Source organism: Toxorhynchites rutilus, chromosome 3 (assembly GCF_029784135.1).
Source record: "Toxorhynchites rutilus septentrionalis strain SRP chromosome 3, ASM2978413v1, whole genome shotgun sequence".
NCBI classification, from domain to species: Eukaryota; Metazoa; Arthropoda; class Insecta; order Diptera; family Culicidae; genus Toxorhynchites; species Toxorhynchites rutilus.
In genome coordinates, this window is record NC_073746.1 from 215,612,077 (window position 1) to 215,635,900 (window position 23,824).

Sequence of the window (23,824 nt, forward strand, 5' to 3'; positions counted from 1 at the left end):
GGCTTTGTGTTACACCAGTAGCTATATAAGTCTCCAGTCTACACGTCGGACCATCTGGTGTTTGATAAGGACGAAACACACATTGACGAAGAACAAGAATCAGAAAAAGAAGATGAAGCCAAATCATTGCGGCGCAGTGATAGGAATCGGAAACAGCCAGAAAAATTAGCGGACTATCATCTGCTCGGAGCGTTTGCCCTGAATGCGGAAACTTATTGTCAAAATCTCCCGGATACCCGGATACCATCGACGAGGCGAAGAAGCGAGACGATTGGCCGGAGTGGAAACTGGCAATCATCGATGGATTGAAGTCACTAGAGAAGAATAACACTTGGGAGCTGGTTGACCTTCCCGATGGCTGTCGTGCTTTGCCATGCAAATGGGTCTTCAAGATCAAGTACAACGACGATGATACGGTGAACAAGTACAAGGCACGGTTGGTTGCAAAGGGGTGTTCCTAACGGCACGAACGGGATTACCAGGAAACATATGCGCCAGTAGTTCGAACGTTGCTGTCTGTCGCTGTTCAGCGGGGTATGCATATTCATCAAATGTACGTGCGGTCCTTTTTGAATGGAACGCTGTCGGAGACGGTCTACATGCGGCAACCCCCAGGATTTGAGAGGGGGAAAAAAACAAAAGTCTGCAAGCTCAACAAATCGCTGTATGGGTTGAAGCAGGCACCAAGGAGCTGGAATGAGCGGTTCAACAAGTTTATGGAGAAGCTTTTGTTTCAACGGTCGAAGTATGATAGCTGCCTCTACACGCAAACGGGAAGGAAGTTTCAGATTTACGTCGTCCTGTACGTGGACGATATTATTCTTGCGTCCACTTCGTTGGAGGAGCTAATTCGAGTCAAGCGGATGCTGTCTGACGAGTTTGACATGACGGATCTTCAAGATCTGAACTACTTCTTGGGCCTGCGAATCGAGAACAACAGCAAAGAAGGTACGATGAATATCAATCAAACTAAATATGTCCTCGATCTTTTAAAGCGGTTTGGCATGGAGTCGTGCAAACCATCTTCAACGCCACTGGAGCCAAATGCGAAACTGGAGCAGCTTCGCGATGGCCAGGAATCGTTCAAGTGTCCCTATCGTGAGCTGACGGGATGTCTTACGTATCTCATGCTGGCGACTCGTCCAGATATCTGTGCCACGGTAAATCTCCTCAACCGGTACCAGAACGCACCAACGGAAGAACATTGGAAGGCCCTCAAACGAGTTTTGCGCTACCTTCAAGAGACGAAGGATTTCTCTCTTGTCTATCATCGTAATGAGAAGAGCAGTCCGCTATTTGGATTCGCGGACGCAGATTGGGGCAGCGATGTCAACGATAGAAGGTCTACATCCGGATTCTGCCTCAAAATGTTCGGTAACACGGTAACATGGGTTACCCGCAAGCAAGCAACAGTGTCACTATCCTCAACCGAGGCGGAATATGTGGCGCTAAGTCAAGCAGCATGCGAGGCAATTTGGCTTCGTAACCTCGCAACGGAGTTTGGAGTTGTCCTGAAATCACCTTTCATCATCTATGAGGACAAACAATCCTGCATCCAGATTGCGAATGAACCAAGGGACCAGAAACGTCTCAAGCACATCGACATTCGGTACAATTTTGTACGAGAGCGCATCGAAAATCAAGAAATCGAGCTGCGGTACATTCCAACTGAAAATCAGGTCACCGACATTCTCACCAAGGGTCTTCCGGCAGAGAGCTTCAAAAAGCATCGTCACACGCTTGGTTTGAGAGGGGGTGTTGAAAAGCAAACCGAAGCAATCACTTGGAGATGATATTCATTTGAGATGCAATAGTAGGCTTTGCGTTACACCAGTAGCTATATAAGTCTCCCTGAAATTATAATCTATCTCTTTTGCCAATAAACCTTTGCTACGTTAACACTTCAACTCATTAGTTTTACGGTGTCAGTAAGAGCTTATTGAAAGAAACAAAAAGTTGATTTTATGATCTGCGCAAGTGAGTAGGCCGCTTATTGAAGTGAAAAAAGGAAATCGAATGTTTATCACGAATGGCATCATTAGAATTTGGGATGTTTCCCTAAAGAAACTTTTTTTATGCGGTTCCCATCCACAGTATAAAAAAAGTTTTTTTAAAATTTACATCTTCCCGATACGTACCGAACACGATTTTTTAAAGCTAAAATTTTGTACGATTTTTTATGCCATTTTTTGTGCGGATTTTCCAGGCACAAAAGTCGACATTTTCGAAACTTTAGTTTTCTTAGTTGAAATTTTCTGCTGGATTTCAAAACAAGACAATAATACATTATGATGAGGATTTCATGCACTTTTAGAGCGATTTATTGGCAAATTCCAGTTTCTTATCTAAATAACTGGTAGGAGCTCAGTTACAATGGAGTAAAAAAAGGGTGGGATATAAAGGATGGACACAACAAAAAACCAGACGCAAGGGAAAACGAAATCTTGTCAGAGTAAATTTACGCCCTTTTCTATTCTAATTTTTTAGTTTATCGGGTTTATCGGCTATTATTGACGAACTTACGTAAAGCTAAATCAGCTCATGCGACACCTCCATTAGAGCTCAGAGCCACAAAAGTGATGATATTTGTTAATTCTTCGCACTTAAAAGCATAATTCGGTCGTAATTATTCATTTTATTTCTACACCCAGGTTTTTTTACGCGGTTTTTTTACGAGGATTTTCCAATTAACGCGCTAACATTTTTCTCTTATGTTCCCTCAGAACATATTACGGTAATGAGTGCTTGTAACGGAGCTTAGCGCTTATGAAGGAAATTAGTGCCGCACCTTATCACGATTCTTACGTTGATTTTAGGTGTTAGGTAATGGGTTGCTCACCGGGCTGTACAACGGGGTGGGGTTTTATGGGCAGCGATTCGTGAATGGATTTCCCTGTCTACTTAGCTATGGACGGTCCAATAGTACTGCACGTTAATCGGCATCTTCTAGCAACAGCAGATGACCTCATTCGTGAGGAAAACCGAACTATAGCTACCAGTAGCCAACGAAATTGCAGGAAAAAACTACGGGTTTTCGGAAGCGAGTAACACTCAACTTTTTACTTCCGTTCTACGTAAAGATAGTCACATTTGATATCTATCATTAGATGACATGGTTTTTTACGTGTATTTTCCAATTAACGTGGTTTTTTTACGCGGATTTTCGAATTAACGCGGTTTTTTTGACGTAGAACTACGTCTTTCAGGGAGGGGGCCAGATCAAAATACAGGTCACGTTTTTCTGAAATAAAGTTAATGTTAATAACTATTTTCACAGCGAACAAATTCTGATACTTTGCACACCAATGGAATCGGAAATTCTCTAAGATTCGTTTGATATACTATACAGTACAATCCACTAATGCCTATACAGTTTAAATTAATGAAAACTGGGAGCATTCTCATTTTCCCAAACATCTGTTCTGCCGATTTGTGTGCATTACCGAACAGAGCTGTCAATAACGAGCAACTGACACATTCGTTCCTCCCCTTTTTCAACATATTTTGTTTAAATAAGCCATCCGCTATTTGAAGCCACACCACTTCTCGTTTGGTGGTGATCGAAGCCCCATGATTGCCGTAGAGCGTCGAGCGGGAGAGGAGGTTTTCTTGTCGGGTGAAGGAGGAGTATGGAATAGAGTTTCTTTCCACATGGGCCCTTCTCAGGGCTAGAGGCGGAAACCAAAAATAGAATAGAATGAAAACACAGATGCGAGTGAACTAGCATAACACAACTGATTTCACACACATACACACACAGCTCAATACAAGGAGAGGAAGCCCTCTGTATCGAGGTGTGCTACGATAAAGAAAAGTAGCAGACTAGATTTTTTTGTTCCAGTGCGCATACACTGCATTTATTTAGATAAACGTATATTTTATGAAAGTATGCTTTCAAATTCCAGCAGGGTAACCTTACTGTTGCATGTTGTGGGGTTCGATCACATCTCAAGCGGAATATAGGAGCAATAGGGTTCATAGTTTGTGATCGATATCTGAGTGGGAAGGAGAAAGTCTGATGCGAATTGAACCAAATAAACGAGATGTGCCGATAGCTTTCGAGTCTACGGAAGTAATAAAAAATTAAATAGCTGGAAAGATATTACAAAAATTTCGATGCATTCTAAAATAATATCCGAAGTGATAAACAAGTGGATTGAACAATATAATTCGGTATTTCTACGTCGAAAACTATGGTTGTGTCCTAGATACAACCCGTTACAATTTTTTTACGCGATTTTTGAAATTAACGCGGTTTTTTTACGAGGTACGTATCCCCTGCGTAAAAAAAATCTGGGTGTATTAAGATTCATTTCAACCATTAAATGTCATCAGTATATGAGCTTGAGCTTGGGTAGACTGTACAATTCGTAGTTGCTCTCCGTGATTGACCTGAACCAACCAAATTGCACAAATAACACACAGAATGACGCTTGGGACTAGCAAATCATTCTCGTTGTGCAATTTTCGGTGATTCGAGCTTTGAATGGTCAATAACGACGCCGGCCACGTCCTTACAGTCACCAGGGGAAGGGAAGGAATGTTAGTATGATATTCGCCGCCCGAAGGCCAGAAGGGTCGCCTCTATAGCGTGGTTCCCTAGCGTTTATCATGGAAGGGATATTTGTTAGTGGGAATGGTTAAGAAAAATCAGGATTCACTGTGGTAAGTGATGTGGTTCTAAAAACGTGAAATCTCAACTATTCGACGAAATGAGATTAGAAGAAAATATACATTGTTATCGTACCGGTCATGCATTTCGTTATTCATTGTTCGTAGTACATAGATATGTTTCTTGACCTGAGAAGGTCATAACACATAAAAACTCTAAAGTACAGGAGAGTTAAAGTATTGAATAATTGAAGAATGAATAATTAAACAATTAAAAAATTAGAGAAGGAAGAATTACAAAATTACAACGTACATTACAATGATGTCACATGTCTACACACAAACTACCTGTCATGTTCAATTTTCTCCAAATGATTATTTAGACATTTAGATATTTAGAAGTGCGTACACAATGCTGCAAAGTAGCATTTTAACAAATTTTTTTTGTAATTTATTTTTGGATTTTTAGATTTAAAATTTTTAGATTTTTTAGATATTTAGATTTTTATATTTTTATATTTTTAGATTTTCAGATTTCTTGATTTATAGCTTTGTAAATATTTAAATTTTTGGATTTTCAGATTTTTATTCTTTTAGATTTTTTGGGTTTTTAAATTTTAAGATTTTTGTATCTTTAGGTTTGTACATTTTTAGATTTTTGTATTTTTTTCCTGAGAAGGAAAGTTTATTGCTCTGGCTCCGTTTGCATCTATTATTTATGACACGTAGTTTTCATCAAAACCCAATCGCGACATAGGAGAGATATGTTTAGGAAACCTGAGAAGGTAACCGAGAGAACCCCAGACCGAAAATTTATATCGCTGATCACCGCGAGTTTTCTTTGTTGAACTCTAGTTGCGATGGCGGAGAGTTATATTTGGGAAACCTGAGAAGGTAACCGAGAGAACTCCCTCCAAATGAATCGAACTGGCGATATATTCTGTTAGCGATGGCTGGACGGAATTGATGAATTATAATTAAAGAAATGAAGAATTGAAGTATTCAAGATTAAAGAGTTAATGAGGAAATGATAAACACATTCAAGAAAAAAAATACGGAATTAAGAAATTAAATTGGAGAATTGAAGAAATAAAAGATTAAACAATTATGCAACGAAACAATTTATATACTGTATGTATACGAAAGAAATAAAACTTAGCTGACGCCACTGCATGCTCGTGAATTATTCCTTTGGTTTCCGATTCTGTAACGTTCTCTTCTTTTCCACCTTCTCTGTCCACCGTTCCTCGCGGATTGTGTCGCTACGTACAAACAGGTTCTCCATATGAGATAATGTGTACAAAAAACACCTCTGAAGCAGCTTCCCGCTCAGTCCATCCCTGTCGATGATTCTTGCGGTGTCGAGAACTCTAAATTGAAAACCATTTTATAACAAAACTGAAGATATTGAAGGGTTGCCTAAAAAGGTCTCCTCTGTTCGACGAAATGAAAACTCAAAAATCAAATGCTATCGCAGCAACTGAAAATAATAAAGGGTGACCTGAAAAGGTCTCCTCTGTAATAGGATCGAAACTCCGGTAAGTGATTTGGTTTTCTAAGCGAGGACACAATAACCGGACGAAACAAGAACTCGAACATCAGATGCATTTCGTGGCAACTGAAAAGGGTTCCTATGTTCGATGAAACGACCACTCAAAAATCAAATGCACATCGCAGTGGCTGAAGATATTAAACCTGAAAAGGTCTTCTCTGCAATAGGATCGGAGACACGGTAACTGATTTGATTCCCTAAGCAAGGATACAACTACTTTACGAAACGAAACGAAGATGTTAAAGGATGGCCTGAAAAGATCTCCTCTGCAATATATCTTGTGCCTAGTCGCACGTAATGCTAATAGAAATCAACCGAGGAAGATCATCACAACCACATCAAATCGATTATATACCTACTATTACTATAAGCGTGTAGTACTCTCTCATTCCGATACGTGACGAAGGAGGATTTCAAATGATAACCTAATAAGCGAACCTAGAAAAATCTTCTCCCAATCGCAGCGACGGATCGTTATGTTTGGGAAACCTGAGAAGGTAACCGAGAGTATTCTTCTACAATCATCGACTCGATGATGTACAACATATTACAATGTATTCCGTTGTTCATCGTGCGTAATAGAGCTCCAATCGTGACGACGGAGGATTATCATTGGGAAACCTGAGAAGGTAACCAAGAAAATTCATCTAGAAACAATCGAAACAAGATTAACACACTAAAGCTGCTACATTTTAACTAGACCCGTACTGTTTCAGTTGGATTTGATGATCCTCTGTGCGAAAATGCGGGCACAAAGATTGTATGCAATCACGATATGTAAACAACTGTACCGAATTGCACCATTGAGGCTACAAGCGACCTCCCGCTCCACCCAAAATCGGGCACACCAAGCGAACAAAAAAGCCGGCCTCCCCTCGTCAGTCATCGTACAATCAAACCATCGTATGTATTCCGATTCAATATAACTGCACTCAAGGCTGCGATGACAGTGAATCTGAGCTCACACGAAAATTTTACTACACGACAGACGAAAACAAACAAACCACTCTGCCCACCCGGAACAGCGAGTCCGAGCAAAGCGAGAGAAAGCAATACACCCACACCAACACCATTCCATGCAGTTGCGATTCCACGACCGTACACAACTCGTACGGCCACACTCTCGCACACAGCCGCATCCACCCCCACAAAACACTACACCTATCCACCACCACAGTACACGAGAGTATTCTGTTGAAATTACAATCGCCTGTAACAGAATGAACAAAATTATAAATTTTAATGAATGTTAACACTGAGCTTCTGACATCTATCGGCTCTCCATTGCACTGTTAAACTGTGATCCACGCCGCACAACGAAAGCGCAATGCCAACGAACAAATTTAGTAGAGCGCTGTAAAAAAATCATTTGGATCCGAAACCGCAACCCGTCACCGGAATGTTAATCCAAAGCAGCAGCCATCATCTGAAATCTTTATCCAAATCTGATATATTTCTTTGGAGCGGAAGGTGACATATTATACGGATATCGGCAGAAAACAACATTATCAGCTGATTAGAATGCAAAATGTATGATATATGAAATAATCCAAAAATAAATTTAAAAAACTTAGCTCATGCGGCCGTTCTCAGACCATGCCATGCCAGCGATTTCTCCTGTGGTGATACGTTCACAGCGGCAAACAAACTTCTCACATGCTCTCTTTAGCAAGTCTGAATCAAACAAATAAAGCCAAGCACAAATTATCTAACACAACCGTACACATGCGACGAAGGAAGAAACGACACAGCGAAGCCGAGAGCGCGTCGATCAAGAGAGCACTGCGAAAACGAGAGCGCATCGATCAAGTACACAACGATCAAAGAGAACTCTCACTGCAAATGCAGACTGAAAAAATGGCTTCATCCGATTAATCAGGTCACTTTCTCATTTATAACTTTCTGTTTCTTCATGGAATTTAATCAAACTTCACAGGTTTTTAAGGCAGATGAGCAGATAGCAGCTTTCATCCGTTTTACAAACAATGAAACTGACAAACTATACATCCACACAAGCACTTAAAAGCTACAATCACGGAACGAAAAAGCACACGTCTACTCCAGTACGCTGCTGATCTCGAACTCTCCATTAAATGTCATCAGTATATGGTAAGAAAAATATAGCTTTTATATTTACGATGGTTTCAACGCACAATTTGACTTAAGTCATAGATAATCGAAAATTTTAAATTTGATAATGCATACAGGTTATGAATACTGTGGATAATGGCGATGAAATCGATATCATATCTTAAGTTGGTTGATATCATTGATTATGTAAAGGCCGATACGAGAAGGATTTGCAGTATTTTTAGAACTACACATGCTACTCATCGTTTATCTAGTTGAAAAAAAAAGTTGCACACTTATACCAAGCCATTCTTTATAATATACATATGACATTGTAAAATGATAAATTTCTAACCTTTTCAGCGTGGAAAAAACAATGGAATCCGGGAAATTTGATGGAAAATTGTGATTTTTCTAACATATTTAAACGAATTTCATACCAAATAAAAACAAAACATCATTATTTTACTCACTGCGCCATCTGGTTGTTTTATACAGATCACATGATCATTGTTTCAACGTTTCAGTTACAAATTGCTTTTCAAACGAGAAAATTATCAAGAGAACTTTATAAAATAAATGAAAAAAACTTTTTAAGTAAAACGGTTTCATTATGATTAAACATAATAATGTACTAAAAGCTAAAAAATAATTAGGCAAATAGTAGTTAACACATACTTTTTTTATGCGGTCCCTATCTACCCCACAAAAAAAGTTTTTTTATATTGTGTACCGAACACGATTTTCGAAAGCTACTGGTGGAGTTTTGCACGATTTTTTTTGTGCGGTCCCTATGCCCAGCACACAAAAGGTTTGCCTGTAGGCGCTCTGTCGATTTCATTTACAACAGAACACGTGAAGTGATATTGATATTTTAGTCTTGAGGAAGGTCAAGTCATGATGAAAACTAGAAGCATTTCCATTGTTCCACACATTTGTTCTACTCATTTGTGAGCTTCCCTACCCATGTCGTCAATAACGAGCCACTTATCGGCGATCAACGAGGGGGAATGACTTAAAGTCACCGTGAACAAAGTAAAGAAGAAGAAGAAGAACGAAGGGAATATATGCCTGGAGCAAAAGTATTGGATCTGGCTGAAACAAACTTTCAGTATCGTTCTAGATACGAAGCAATAAACATCGATTGTTCTTCCTTGTTTTGCGTCATCATATGTCTTCGTTTTGGATTGAGCTGTGGACGCGACCAAATTACTTACTCGCTGATGTCTCTGGAATTGCAATCATTACATCAAACTGCCACCATTTCATTAGGGTTCTGAACTACACAATTGTGTGGGGAATCATCAATCTAGGCTATCATCTGGTCACCAAAAAATAATTGTTCAGGATTGTTTGTGTGTGATTTGATTTCGCATATGACAGTAGCAAAACTATCTCCACCAAGGATGACAGCCAATCTAATCGTGATCGGAAATATTAATAGAAAGGGCTTCTGTTGAGAAAAGCGCAAAGCGGAGATAATTATGTGTGTGTAAAATAATATCCGAAGTTAATTACAAGCGACTTGAACAAAAACACAACCTGCTATAATTTTTAGTAGTTGAAGTTATCATCGCAAGCGCTCAAGTGTCCGGATTTCGAAGCATTACGATACCCAATATGAAGACGTGTTTGGAATGTTTGAGTGCATATCACCCAGAGATGGGTAGTATTTTTGATCCATCATAGAAACAGATCACAGGTTGTTTCATTCGCTATCCCAGCACAATCCCAGAGTATTGTTAACCCATCTGATTATGTCTTGGGACGGAGGGGTTGTAGTCTACAGTTCAAAGCTTCTTCCCGTTTTTTCTCTATTATAGTTATTTCAACACATTTTGAATGGTTCGTCATTTTTACTTCCATTTTTGGAAGAATGTCGGGAGTGAAAATTGAACTCGTGACCTTTAGCGTGAGAGGTATGGATGTTACCACTACGCCAGACGGCCTCCAGCTTGTTCCTTCTCAGGCGAGATGATGAGCTTATTCGTTACATTGAATTCCACCGTGACCTGGGATCCAGCAGAAGTTGGCAGAAGTGCAGCGTAGGGCAAAAACTGTTCGCAAAACGTTTATTCTCCTTCTCCTGTTAAACCTTCTTTTCATGCGTCTGGAAAACATTTTTTTCCTCAACGTACAAATAATAATATCTACAGTAGAGAGTTAAAAGTTATATCGGGTAACTAATACCGTCTGGCCCGACTAATCTTCCTTCGGATTCGACAATTCCTCCATAGGGAGGATTTCGTTGTTATATTTTTTATTTTATTTCATCTGACTATATATTGTCATATTGAAAAATTGGCGGGGAAAAGCCAAAATGGCGTAAAAACCCCACATCTTTACATCATACATTGAAAGGAGCACATAAAAACATATCATGGTCAAAATATAAACATTAATATAAACATAATCAATTAGCAATCATCGTTGGAAGCGTCTTCGTCCAGTATTCATTATTGATTCAGTGGTCCATGTTGAATCCGGCAACGGAAAGCTTCGGCAGATTGGTTGAAGTCGAAGAATTCATAAAATACATTCAATCGTGCTGACATAAAGCGAATAGGGTCGTGTAAGCTGTAGTTCGCCAAACGTGGTCCAAGATGAAGGAAGCTTCTTGTGCGAAGGGCTCTCTCAGGTGCATAGATGTTTATCTCCGCAAGAATACCAGGACTATCAATTTCTCCCAAAAGCACTTTGGCTGCAAACAATGCCTGGCTTACCTTCCTTCTATTCTGGAGTGTATCGAGTCCCAGTAATTGGCAGCGAGCCTCGTAGGGTGGGAGATTAATTGGATCATTCCATGGAAGAGTACGTAGAGCATAACGGACGAATTTTCTTTGAATTGATTCGATTCTTTCCACCCACAATGTTTGATAGGGGCACCAAACCACCACGCCGAATTCCAGAACCGATCGAACTAGCGTACAGAATAATGCTTTCAGGCAAGTGGGATCACGAAATTGATCCGAAATTTTAAAGATGAATCCGAGAAGCTTATTGGCCTTGGATATTATGTCCGAGTAGTGCGGCTTGAAGTTTAAAGCTGAGTCAAGCGTAATTCCGAGATCACGTATTTTTTCTACACGTAGAAAAGGATGATGATCGATCATGTATGTAAACGTTATTGGCTTGAGTTTTCGATGAAGTGTAATGACGTTGCATTTTTGAACATTTAGTGAAAGGAAGTTTCTTAAGCACCACTCATCGAAAGTGTTTAGCAGGTGCTGCAGTCGCAAGCTCATAGCATCGGTCCGAATCAGGAAGAAAACAGTAGTTTCGACTCCGGCTCGAATTGATTCCATCGAGTAATTCCAACTAACTATTATGTTTAGCTTCGACTATTATTTTCCTGACTCTGGCTATTTGGAAGCTTGGAAGCTTTGGAAGCAGTTGAGGCAAGCTTTTTACTATAGCTTCCATCTGGGAAGAGCTTATGAAGAAATTAATAATTAAATAACTATACAGTCATTCCATGTTAAACCGATGTTCCTTATCGCAAAATATTAGACCCGTATTTTTATTTTCCATTTCCATTTTAGGGTAGTCCGAAAAATATTTTTTTCCGTTTTTAACCAAAAATGAAAAATATTTTTTTCCGTTTTTCCCAAAAATGAAAAATATATGAACAAATAAATGAATTTTGAACTACTGGACTATCATCTGAATCATCGAAATATCAACTTAATTTTCATATTTTTTCTTGAAGCTCAGGGTCTTTTAACATAAACTCAAAAGAGGCCTTTTTTTGTTTTTCAGTTATGATTTTTCAGAGTTAACATGTTTTGGTTGCGCATGTAGCCAACATAGATCGTAAATCTCTTACTTCTGAAGAAAAATCCTTTTACTATTTGCTTTGAAACGGAAAATTGGATCACAATTCTCTACGATTTCGAAAAAACCGCATTGTAACACCGTGATGCAATAGTTGCCAAGCCGAAGAAACAATAAAACACAAGTATTCAACGTGTCCAACTGTAGAACCTCTGTAGAGGCGAATATCCGTTCTGATTGCATCCTTAGGAATACGTGAAAACCAATTATTCATATCATTACAGTTCCCGGAGTTACGATGAGTTAATCACTGTGACATAAACAGAGCACTTAAAATGTTTATCAGATACATAATTTTTGTTAGTGAAACACGAATAGAAAACCCTAATGTACCGAATTTGGAATTTCACATTCACTTGTATTTTTGTATTACCATAATTGGTACAATTTTACATCTATGTGCCAATATCGAAAACTGCCCTGTTCCTATTATGGTTGTATGTTGTTATGTTATGGTTGTTACACTAATATTGTTGTACCTCACGTTTTCACGCTATGCAATTGCATATCATAGGTCGTTTTTGAACGCTCAGCTGTGCAGCGAAATAGCACTATGCGTTTCCGACCGAGGCATATTTTTTTGATTCACTCTGTTGAAAATTAAATCTTAGGTGAATGGGTCTTAGGTCCAGTTCCTAAAGAGAAGCAAAACTGCATCACAACCCTCACGTTTTTGTGATTCTCCCGTCAGCTAGCAGAAAGGCCTAGCAACGAGGAGCAGGCAGTTATTACCCCACTGGGAAGCACTCATCAACAGAGATGAAACGTTTATTCGGTTAGGCTAAAATTGCCGAATGATGAATGTTAAATAATGAGCTTTGTAAAAAAAAGCTGCCTTCTGATTTGGGAATAATCGCATTATTGATTGATTATTCATTAGAAAAAGGGATTTTTTTCATTCTATCAAAACCTTTTCCTGTAGTGAAATGACCAACAGGAGCGTTCTTGGAATCAAATGAATGCTGATTGATAAGGATAACTGGATTTACTATTGTCGTGGTTAATAAAACACTGTGTTAATCTACAAAATCTAAAAAAAAATCACGATCACAAAAAATCGATATTTTTTCTTTTTATTATTGTTATCCTCTACATCTTCATGCGTTGGCTTTTACAAAGTTACAGCATTTCTAAAATCACTTAAAAATTTCGACTTCGCGCTCCGTTCCAATAACTTACCGTCGAGTGTAGAATTAATGACAGAGTATGGTATACTAGGAATAAGAACATGGAAGTGACATTTTCAAACATGTTTTTACACAATTTAGTCGATTAATCATCGAATATCAGTGAAAATCTTTAAAAACAGAGTACAACTGCTAGAAAAGTATATTTTTATATACTTTTGAACTAAAATAGAGTATTTGTTCGCAATTTTCTGTGAGTTGGTGACATATTTCCTCCATAATTGGTACACTTACCCTACATTTGATTTGTTTCCCAATCTGACAGCATGATGGCCGCAATGAAAACACAAAGAGGGCAAAAATAAATCTAGAATGGTTAAAACAACCAATCGAACTCGTTGATAATGGTGAGTCAAGCCTATTTAAAAGCAATATACAATAGAAAATACAATAGTCACCTCGGAAAACGAAAATCGCGAATAACGCAATAAAGTACTAAAACGAAGTGCAAACTCGAAGAAAAGACATTTTCAGCATGTTTTATCAATACAGCAATCATCCAACTATCCATCTGTAAGGTCGTGTATACCAGAGGACAAATAATGTGAAAGCCTTAACCAAAACTAAAGATCAAGAGTCTACCACTCACCGACAAATTTCGGAAAGTTCTATAGAATTGCTTCAGCGAAAAATTTGCATCGCGGATTATCCACTCGAGGATAATCGGGGTTCTACTGTATGTAAATGTATTGGGTGTATAAGTAAGTTTTGGATGATTCTATTTTTAAATTCTTCTGAGTCCAGATATGTCTAGTTCAGTCACTCCCAAACATTGGGCAAGTTCCTCCTGGAACTGACACGGATCTTGGTCCAATGTCGCCTTCAACTCATTGTCTTGAAGGTCTTCCTCCACGCTCTTTGTTGCTTGTGTCGAAATCTCTTCCCTTGAAGCGTCTAAATCAGTATTCCCAGGTTGAAATTCATGGAGCACAGTCTCCATGAGAAACACACAGCATTCGATGATTTTCTGCTGTTCTTTTTTTTCGAATGAAAATAAAACAGCAGAGCTTCCCGCGAGTGCATCTTTGTTAGTGTTTTTTACACTTCCGACAAATGATACGCACTGAAAACGAAAGAACGACTTTGGCGCCTAAACAAAAAAAAAAGACGGGTGGGTAATGTCGGGGACATAACCGGAGTGACGTAGGACTATACAAAGGAGACATCTTTTGTTAAATATATATTTTAAATATATTGTTTTATTTTCTTCTCCTACGTGAATACCTACCTATCTACCTGAAAAATGGATTAGTTTACTGTTTACTCTTTATGAATATGTTGATGGTTCTGAAAAGAACCTTTGGTGTTGTGTTTTTGTTATCACTCGATATTCCCATCTTGTTCGGTTAAACCTTCCTGTTTAGCTATTGCGTTTGCCACTCGCCACAGCTTCCACAGTTGGAAAATTTCTTCCCATCCAGCTTGAACATGTTGTTCAGTAAATTACATTTAATGCGACGTGCCGGAGAAACACTTTGCCACTCACTGAAACTAATTGTTGCCTTGATGAGCGCCGAATCGAAGCTGCTCTGTTCTTGATGCGGGTTTTCTGATTGTCGTGAGCAGCTTTGCAAGCCAACTCGAGCACTCCGACGGCCGAAACTCTATAATCGCTGTTAGGTATATTGGTGCTCCGGCACCAATCCGTTCGGCCTAGTTACCCTTGCGGAGCAATCAGTGAATGCGACCAACAGGGAACTGGAGACCTGCACGGCTCGAGTGAGACTTTGCCTTTGCCTTAACTTGTCCTCCTTTGTTACGTCCACGATGCCGATGCCGTACAACCACACGGGTTTACGGTTTGAAAGAAAATAAGATATTTTTTTGGGGTCCGCGTGTTTTATACTCTAGCGGTACACACTCACAGGATAGAGACAAATCGGCAGACTCAGCCAGAGGGGCGAGTCCAACGAGACGAACGAATGAGCGTTAAAAGGGAGCGATGGCAAAAAAATACATTCATTACGATTTGTTCGCTCGTTGGATTCACATGCAGGATAAAAAGTGTCCTTTTCAGGATCACAAAATTATCTCCAATCTAAAGAGTTTATTGTTTTGTTATCACTCGATATCCCCATCTTGTTCGGCTAAACCTTTCTGTTTAGCGATTGCGTTTGCCACTCGCCACAGCTTTCAGATGGAAAATTTCATCCCATCCAGCTTTGTGACATGTTGTACAGTAAATTACATTCAATGCGACGTGTCGAAGCGCCACTCAGTATTGGATTGGAGGCGATATTAACCTGTAATTGAACATTTGCGATGACAGTGGTACAGTGTCGACTTTCAATGTGGGGTCATAATTTGGATCTCTATGTTTACAAAAATGTCCAACTAAATAAGTCGCATCACATGTCCGTCCAATTAGCTAAATGTCGAACTAATTGTAAATTACTGTACTTTCAATCTGGAAACAATTTAAGAATTGGTGAAAATTGAATAATCAGGAAAGTCCCCAACTATCAATAAGCTCAGAACAACTGCCAAATTCACATACTCATCATATCCTGGCAAACAAATTATGAAAAAATCAATTTGTGTTTTATTATTATTTTGGATAATGTTTTAGAAAGCACTGTATTTCGTAAACTCTTTTTTGGAAGGTTTAATGGCCCTAAAAAGCGCCTTCTTTTATGGAATGGTTCCAATTTAGAAAACTTAGTACTCGTGGTTTTGAAAAAAACCATTTCGAACGCCCTCGATGCCGCCTTGTTCTGGATTTGCCACCAAAGCAGATTGTATAAAGAACAAACTTTTTTCTTCTGCTACCTGATGCCGTTTTGCGATTGCGTTTGCCACTCGCCACTCGCTGCAACTGCCTGTTGTCTTGATGTCCACCGAACCGAATGTGTTCTGTTCCGAATGCGGGTTTTCTTATCGTCGCGAGCAGCTTTGCCAGCTAACTCGATCACTTCGGCGGCCGAAACTATATAACGCCGGCTAGGTGGACTGGTGCACTGGTACTAACGCGCTCGGCCTAGCTACCCTTGCGGGGAACTCCAGATCAACACGGTTCGAGCGGGATTTTGCCTTTCCCTTCACTTTTCCTCCTTTACCATGTCCAGACATGGCTGCTTGGGTTGGTTTGTTGATGTGTTGTGATGCGAACCGATGTGGTGTACGGTTTGGATGAGAATGATCGTTACGGAAGGAAGGAAGGAAGGTATTGTATTATAGAGACTTTAAACTTTTGCAGTTCATTCGTCTCTAGCCTTGAGAAAGGCCCTTTGAAAACTCTACTTTACTCTACTCCAGCGCTACCACCTCCGCCCTCTTGCCTTGAGAAAGGCACTCGATCCCTCGCCGTCCAGCCCGTCCAGCAACGATGTTGTCCAGTCGGTGTCCACACAAAGAATGATCGTTACGGCAGCGGAGCGGGGATTTTTAAGCTGACTGGCTGGCTCGAGAATTACGCATGTGTGAGACTGCGACCAATGTTTCGTTCATTTTTTTCTTTTTCTTTTCCAATCGTGCTTCATTCTATTTCGCTGCTGCTCTGGTTGACCGTTTTGGTCGGTACGATTTGAGGAGCACAAAATGGACCAATCAAAAATGGGCACATAGTGCATTTTGACAATGCTTGATATTTTACAATTATTCAATTATTTATCTCAAGAAAAATTAAATGTTATTCGTTATGATAGATGCGTAGATATATCTCCTATCAATTGATGCAAAAACCTTTGCGATCTATTGAGAAATGCTCGAGTTATAAGCGTTCCAAATCTTGCATTTTTTCCTACTTGTTCAGTGCCTAGATTTCCATTTCACCCCCTATATCTTCCGGTTAGACGTAGTCCTACGTCAAAAGTTGTACTTCTTTGCCTACCCGTTAGGCGTTTTATTTGAAGAAGCATAAGGCAAGCTTCATTCTCATGTTCTCATTTTGCTTCTATCTCTTCTACCAGAGCGATACCAGAATCTGACTACATTCAGCTCGGCACGTTACGCTACGGTGTGCGTTTGTCTAATCCGAATCTGCCTAATCTCAACACCGCGTCGGTTGAGAATCGCAACAGCAGCAATGGAGACCCTCGAAATTCCCCGTCGGTTAACTCCGCCGACGGCAGTCAACCAAATGGAAGCGGCAGCCTCTTGAGTGCAGGTGAAACTATCAGCAATAGCAGCGAAGCCAACAAGAGCTGTTGCTGCATTGGACCCAATGGGATTGAGCTGCCATGGAACAGCACGAATTATGCACGAACGCGCCTTCCGGTGCCAAACAGCGCAGGTGAGTTTGCTTTTCTGATAGCGATCGCAATGTTGATGGGACCTTGAATATAGTTTGAATGTCGTCGAAAAAGAATTGGAAAACATATTTTTTGACCAAATTTTTAATACATGCATTATTCAGATGTTTTATCAGCTAGAAGCAATAGTGAATAGTACACGATCGATTGGGAGCGTCCTTTCACTATTCTAGGTCTAACCGAATGTTTGTCATTCTGAATTGAAACAAATTTCAATCAGCTTTTTACTAATGGAAACTGCGAAGATGATTCTGTTCAGCAAAGCGAATTTTCTCATCATTGAAAATAATGTTGATTTGAAATATTTCACTGCACTCCAGTTTGTTTGTTCACAGGTAACAACCTGCTTAAGTTTTCCACGACCCCTTTTCCATTTCTGATCACCAGTTGAGGTTTTAATGTGTTTGTCAAAGCAGTACCAATCGACCGTCTGGTGTTCGTTATTTTAAAATTGAATGAAATCAGTATCGAGGAGGAAGCGAAGCCAAGTGGGAAAATCGTTCAGTTTACGTTTGCGCATTAAATGCGCAGATCGCTAAAATAAAGAAAATTCACAGGGTGTTCTGTCGTGAATAGTCATTTAAGTAAGCAAATTGTAATAAACATATATTTTCCATCACAATGCATTCGGTACATTTGGGGTCCGTAGGATAACCTGGTTGTGAATATCCAAATAACACCCTGTTGACCGACCAACATTCGAATTATATCTCTAAATGCTCCGTCCGTGAGCAAGTGTGAGCGAGAAAATGTAAAATCTACGTATATATATTTTCACTGACAAACGAGAAACGACCACGAAACGATGAAAATTCAAATTATCGTTCTCTATCTTTCCAGCTAAGAATAGAAATTCGTCGCCCTCAACATCAGCATCATCGTCTTCGTCATCCGCTCATCAGCAGCTGCAACAAATTCAGAATCAGAGTAGTACACAACAAGGAATCAGAGGCAAGTTGCAGTACAACAGCGGATTAACAACGTCGGGTTTTCCGAACAATCGCAACGGTATTAACAACAACAACAACAACAACAGCAGTAACAGTACCTTTAGCACTACAATTGTTGATAAACAGAACCGTGAAGCGTCGCCAGCATCAATTTGTTGCTACAGTAACAGTCTCAAAAGTGCATCGAATAAAAACACTAAAAACAACAATTTAGTTAAAGTAAGCAACAAGTACTCCGATAGTAAAAAATTGAAAATCGTCAACAATAAAGGTGAACACAAGGATATACTACCAGACAACGATATTCGTGTGAATGAAAATCGGAACGGTTTCAGTTATAATTATGATTATGGCGCCGTGAATAGCGCCCAGAAACGCAATGATTCTTCGAAATTGGTCAACAGAGAAGATGTTCCAAGTGGTAGTGAAAGCGGCGCAAAGCAAAACGACGGCGATGATTTAAATTTAAACTTCAGAAACACACAGCATTCGAAAGAGCCGCGGTTGAAAGATGTGAATTTGAATAATTTCAAGAAAAATAATTTATCATGTGATGTGTATTTGGGATTTAATTCAAGTGTAGGTCACACCAACAATAAGAGCAGAAACAATATTAGGAATAATACCAACACAATTGGAGACTATATTTGTGGTGACGAGTTGTCATCTTCTTCATCGTTGTCGCCTAGGTCACCATCGCCTTTACCTTTACCACCGCCAAACCTAACGGATACCTGGTTGCACGGAGAGTGTGTGAAGTTAACGCCACCGTCTTCGCCGAATCCCGCTCGTTCGGGCTCGTTTGACCGAAAGAGTTTACAGCCAAATTCTACCACACCGCGAGTTTCGATTACATCATACAGAGGTTTCAACGCATCTCCTATTAATTCCCTACAAACACGATCAAGAACGTTTAGCGATTCGGATGGATGCTACTCGACCTACTCTGACAAAACCAATCAGTCCTTTATAAATAGAACGACAGATAATCAAAACAAGCCGATTCAAAACACCGATTGTAAACAAAGGCTCGACGAGTATTTTACTCCCACGGCGCATGCCACTGGTGGTGCTTCTTATAGATTCGGTGGCCACTGTAAGACATCCCTCCCTGTGGAACTACCTTCCGAGATCACAAGTACAAAAGACGATGCACCATCTCATTGTATCGTAAGCAATTCGACCACACCAAAACTACCTCCTCCCGAAGGACCGCTATCAGAACATGTCGATACGGATGCTCGCCTGCAGTCACTGAACAGATACTGTGCAAAAAATCTGCTTCCACACTCAAACGCTAGTCTTGCAGATGGTTCGCCATTGGATGATTTCAATTTCATCGATTCTTCAGATATTTCATCAACAGGAGACGACACAATTGCCGTGGTCAACGCGAAAGAATTCCAAGGACCTCACAAGATTCCAAATTTTATACCAAAAAATGATGAAGCTTTAGTGAATAGTTCGTGTCAGAGTGAGTGCAAATGTATCAAAATTCCCAATAGTTACGGTGCATGTTCTTCTTCGGGTGAGTTGAATAATACGTGCAGTGGTAGTGAAACGTTTCCTGTATCGGTGGCAAATAGATCCACAGTTGAAACGAAAATTAGTTTCCATACAGTCAAATGTAAGAAGTGCTGTGTGGCGAATTCAACACCGAGTGCCATCTGTGGAGGAAATCAACAGAATTGCAGCTTATTCCCAGCTGTTAACGAGGAGACAGTTAGAGCAAGTGGAAAAAGCGATGACAATAATAACCAACGTCCAAGAAATACTGGCGAGAATCCTAAATATAGCATACCTAAGAATAGTAACGAGAAAGGCGATGAATCAAGCGGTAAAATAACATCGAACCAAAACAGCCGAAATTTATCATCCGCCAAAAACTTCAACAATACAGGACCAGATACTAGCACTACTGGCGGGATAAATAGTTTCGCTAAAAATCAGCTGTATGCACGTGTGTCACCAGAAAAGCCGGTAAGTTCATGCGAATGCATGCTTGAAATGAAATTAGTGTTTTTATTGCAATAATTCAATTTACGAGTAAATTCACTATACAGTATACACTATTACATCCTCATTTATTCATAATTTCACCTGATCAACTCTTGAACTTATTCGATTCGTGTTAATACGGAATTCTATGGTTGATGATATGGATTCGTGTTAATACGGAATTCTATGGAATTCTGGGGATTTTGTATTGTCTGTTGACATTAGCAAGCGAAACTAAACAAACTCATCAACAACCTCTCACTGCATTGCTGCTCCAATGACAAATTATGTTGTGTTCGATTCCCTTGCAATGAACCCTTTAGAACACCGTGTACAATATATTCTCATTCAAATTCAAACTACATTTTGTGCGAATCAATAATACGGGTTATCATGGTTTGAAAACCCGCATCAAAATAAAACCATATAAACTGCAATAAGATGCGAACCGAAGAGTAAGTTTCAAATCCCATAATCTTACTAATACTGTAGAACCTCGATTATCCGCAAGCGGATGATCCGCGGTGCGAATTATTTGCGACAGCGAGTTCCATAGTAAATCTATAGACCTTCCCGGAATTTGTCAGTGAGAGGTAGGCTTATGCTCTTTTGTTTTGATCATGGCATTCACATTATCTGGCCACTGGAGTACACGAACTTATAAATAAATAGTTTAATGATTTCTGTATTGATAAAACCTAGTTTTCATGCTGAAATATCTTTTTTTTGTGTTTTCACCTCATTTTAGTCCCTTATTCAGGGTTGCCATAATAAAATCTGTGTTTTTGGTCTCAAAAAATCTTTTTATCTGTGTTTTTTTCTCAGAAAATCTGTATCAACGTTTTGCCATTGTTTGTCTGCCTTTGACCACCACAGCAAACAAGCATACACCACAGCAAACAAGCATACTTATATTATAATTTATGCAACATGTATCAGTTGTGCTCCCTTGGCCGAGTGGTTAGCGTCATAACTAACATGCCGGGTGTTCGGGTTCGATTCCCGTTCTGGTCGGGGGAATTTTTCGTCAAAAAAATTTCCTCCGACTTGCACTGTGTTCACGCGTATTCTAGAGCTTGCCACTCAGAATGCATTCAAGGCGTGTTATTTGGCATAGAAATCTCAACTAAGTACTAATAAAAATGACGCAAGTAATACTACGTTGAGACGGCGAAGTTCCTCTAGGAACGTTAGTGCCATTGAAGAAGAAGAAGAAGTATCAGTTCACACTTTTTTAAAACGAATCTTAACGTCTTTACGAACCAAAACGGTACTAATACGAATAATAGATAACAGAACTCAGTTTGAACAAAAGTAGTCATCCATGCTTGAGGAAAGGATTAATCGAAAACTCCACGTAATACGGCACTGTGTAGATGTGAATAGTATTGTTCTGTATGTTCAAACAGAAAGATAAAAGGCGAAAGGCACCAAACTAAATATTTTTGTGATACATGTGGAAGACATCGCACGAACAAGAATTATAGCAAATATTTTTTAAACATAAACAATAAAACATTGTTCAGTGAACATTTATCAGAAGTTTACAAAAAAAAGGATCTTGTTCGTCTTCCCTAATTGTGATAATAACGATAATTGTTATACATCATCATGTAAAAAAATTGCGACTAGTACGACACAAATGTCGAAATTTAATAGGTATTAATAAGTTCAATCTTGAAGCATAATCTTAGCTTTAGTATCATTGACTGGCTTCTTCTTCTTCTTCTTCTTATATGGCACTAACGTTCCTAGAGGAACTCCGCCGTCTCAACGTAACATTACTTGCGTCATTTTCATTAGTACTTAGTTGAGATTTCTATGCCAAATAACACGCCTTGAATGCATTCTGAGTGGCAAGCTCTAGAATACGCGTGACCACAGTGCAAGTCAGAGGAAATTTCTTTGAAGAAAAATTTCCCCGACCAGAACGGGAATCGAACCCGAACCCCCGGCATGTTAGGTTTGACGCTAACCACTCGGCCACGGGAGCACAATCATTGACTGGCATAGTTATTATGAATTTAGCGATGTTGATGGTATCCACGTAAAATTCGTACTCACTGTGCTATAGTAGGAAAAAGATTTTTTTTTATCTCATTTATTTATTAGGCATTTAGCTGTAACAGAGCCGGGTTTAATCGTGTACATGTACATATGTTTATGTTTCTATAAATTGTGAATTACACAGTAGTTAGTAGTAGCCATTTAGGCGATAAGTTTTCTGTTCCATTACATTATGGTAAATTACACAGTAGTAGCCATTTAGGCGTAAGGGTATTCTTTCTGTTCTTCCATTGTTCAGCAGACCGGACAGCGGAGACAGTTGATATTGATCATTGTTGGGTTATTTATAGAACAGCAGCCCGATGTTTCTTGCAGAGCAGAGCAGTTGTATGGATGAATCGATCTTTGTTCCACCGTGGATCGATTTCCATCGCTGATGATGGTTGCGTGGACGTAGTTATTCTATAGCAGCACAAAGATGGTCAATTGAGGGCCCTGAGTTCCTAGGAAAAAGATAAACAGTATTATTTATTTATTGTAAAGCTAGCCAATAACGCAGACTTTTGCATCTTTTCACCTTATATTGAGCATGAGAAAGCAGTACTATACCTATATATGAATGCCACAATGACTCTCAATCAGACTGATACGAATGCCATATGAATAAAATTGGTGAGTTGGGAGAATCTATTATTGAGATGCACTTCAAATGAAATATTCTCTAGCGTTCACAACTCGAGGGGAAACATAAAACACTAAACGAGCAGAATAAGCCTTTGTTGTTTAGGGCGCAGAAAGATTCTGAGAATTTTCCTCAGAAGAGATGCAATTCTTATACGCTAGCGACTGCTTACTTACTATACAAGGTTGGAGTTTACTTCGCAAATATTCTTTTTTCACTATCCCCCTTCGTTGTTTCTATTATAGCGGCTGCATAAGTTGCCCGTTATTGACAGCTCTGTTCGGGAAAGCACACAAATGGGCAGAAATGGACAAATGTATGGGGAAATGGGAATGCTTCCAATTTTCAGCAATTTCAACCATTTGCAGATTATGGAATTGTAATGTATAGCATATTAAACAAATCATAGAAAATTTCCAATTCGATTGGTATGCAAACCGTTAGAATCCGTTCGCAGCAAAAATAGTCATTAATGTTAACTTTATTTCACAAAAACATGACCTGTTTTTCTAATTTGGCACCCTTAATGTAAGACGTAGTCCTACGTCAAAAAAGTGCGATTTGAACTCAACAATATTAACAATGATTCCTTTCAACTTATGGGGAGACCTTTAGTTTTATGTGAACCTTTAATATTATGTGAACCTCAGCTTTCATAAAAAAATATGAAAAAATATAGCGCG

The 23,824-nt window shown here is 39.3% G+C and overlaps 1 protein-coding gene across 2 annotated transcripts in view; it reads left to right on the forward strand.

The window, feature by feature from the left end:
* LOC129779951 (uncharacterized) overlaps positions 1–23,824 on the forward strand; it is a 177,638-nt gene that overhangs the window by 93,349 nt on the left and 60,465 nt on the right. For both annotated transcript variants that reach the window (XR_008743807.1, XM_055787746.1), the window contains exons 3-4: positions 17,163–17,485; positions 18,345–20,434. Coding sequence is in view for 1 of the 2 variants with exons in the window: in XM_055787746.1 (XP_055643721.1) it covers positions 17,163–17,485; positions 18,345–20,434 (2,413 nt within the window). In the remaining variant the exon portion in view is untranslated. The remainder of the gene's footprint in view (positions 1–17,162; positions 17,486–18,344; positions 20,435–23,824) is intronic.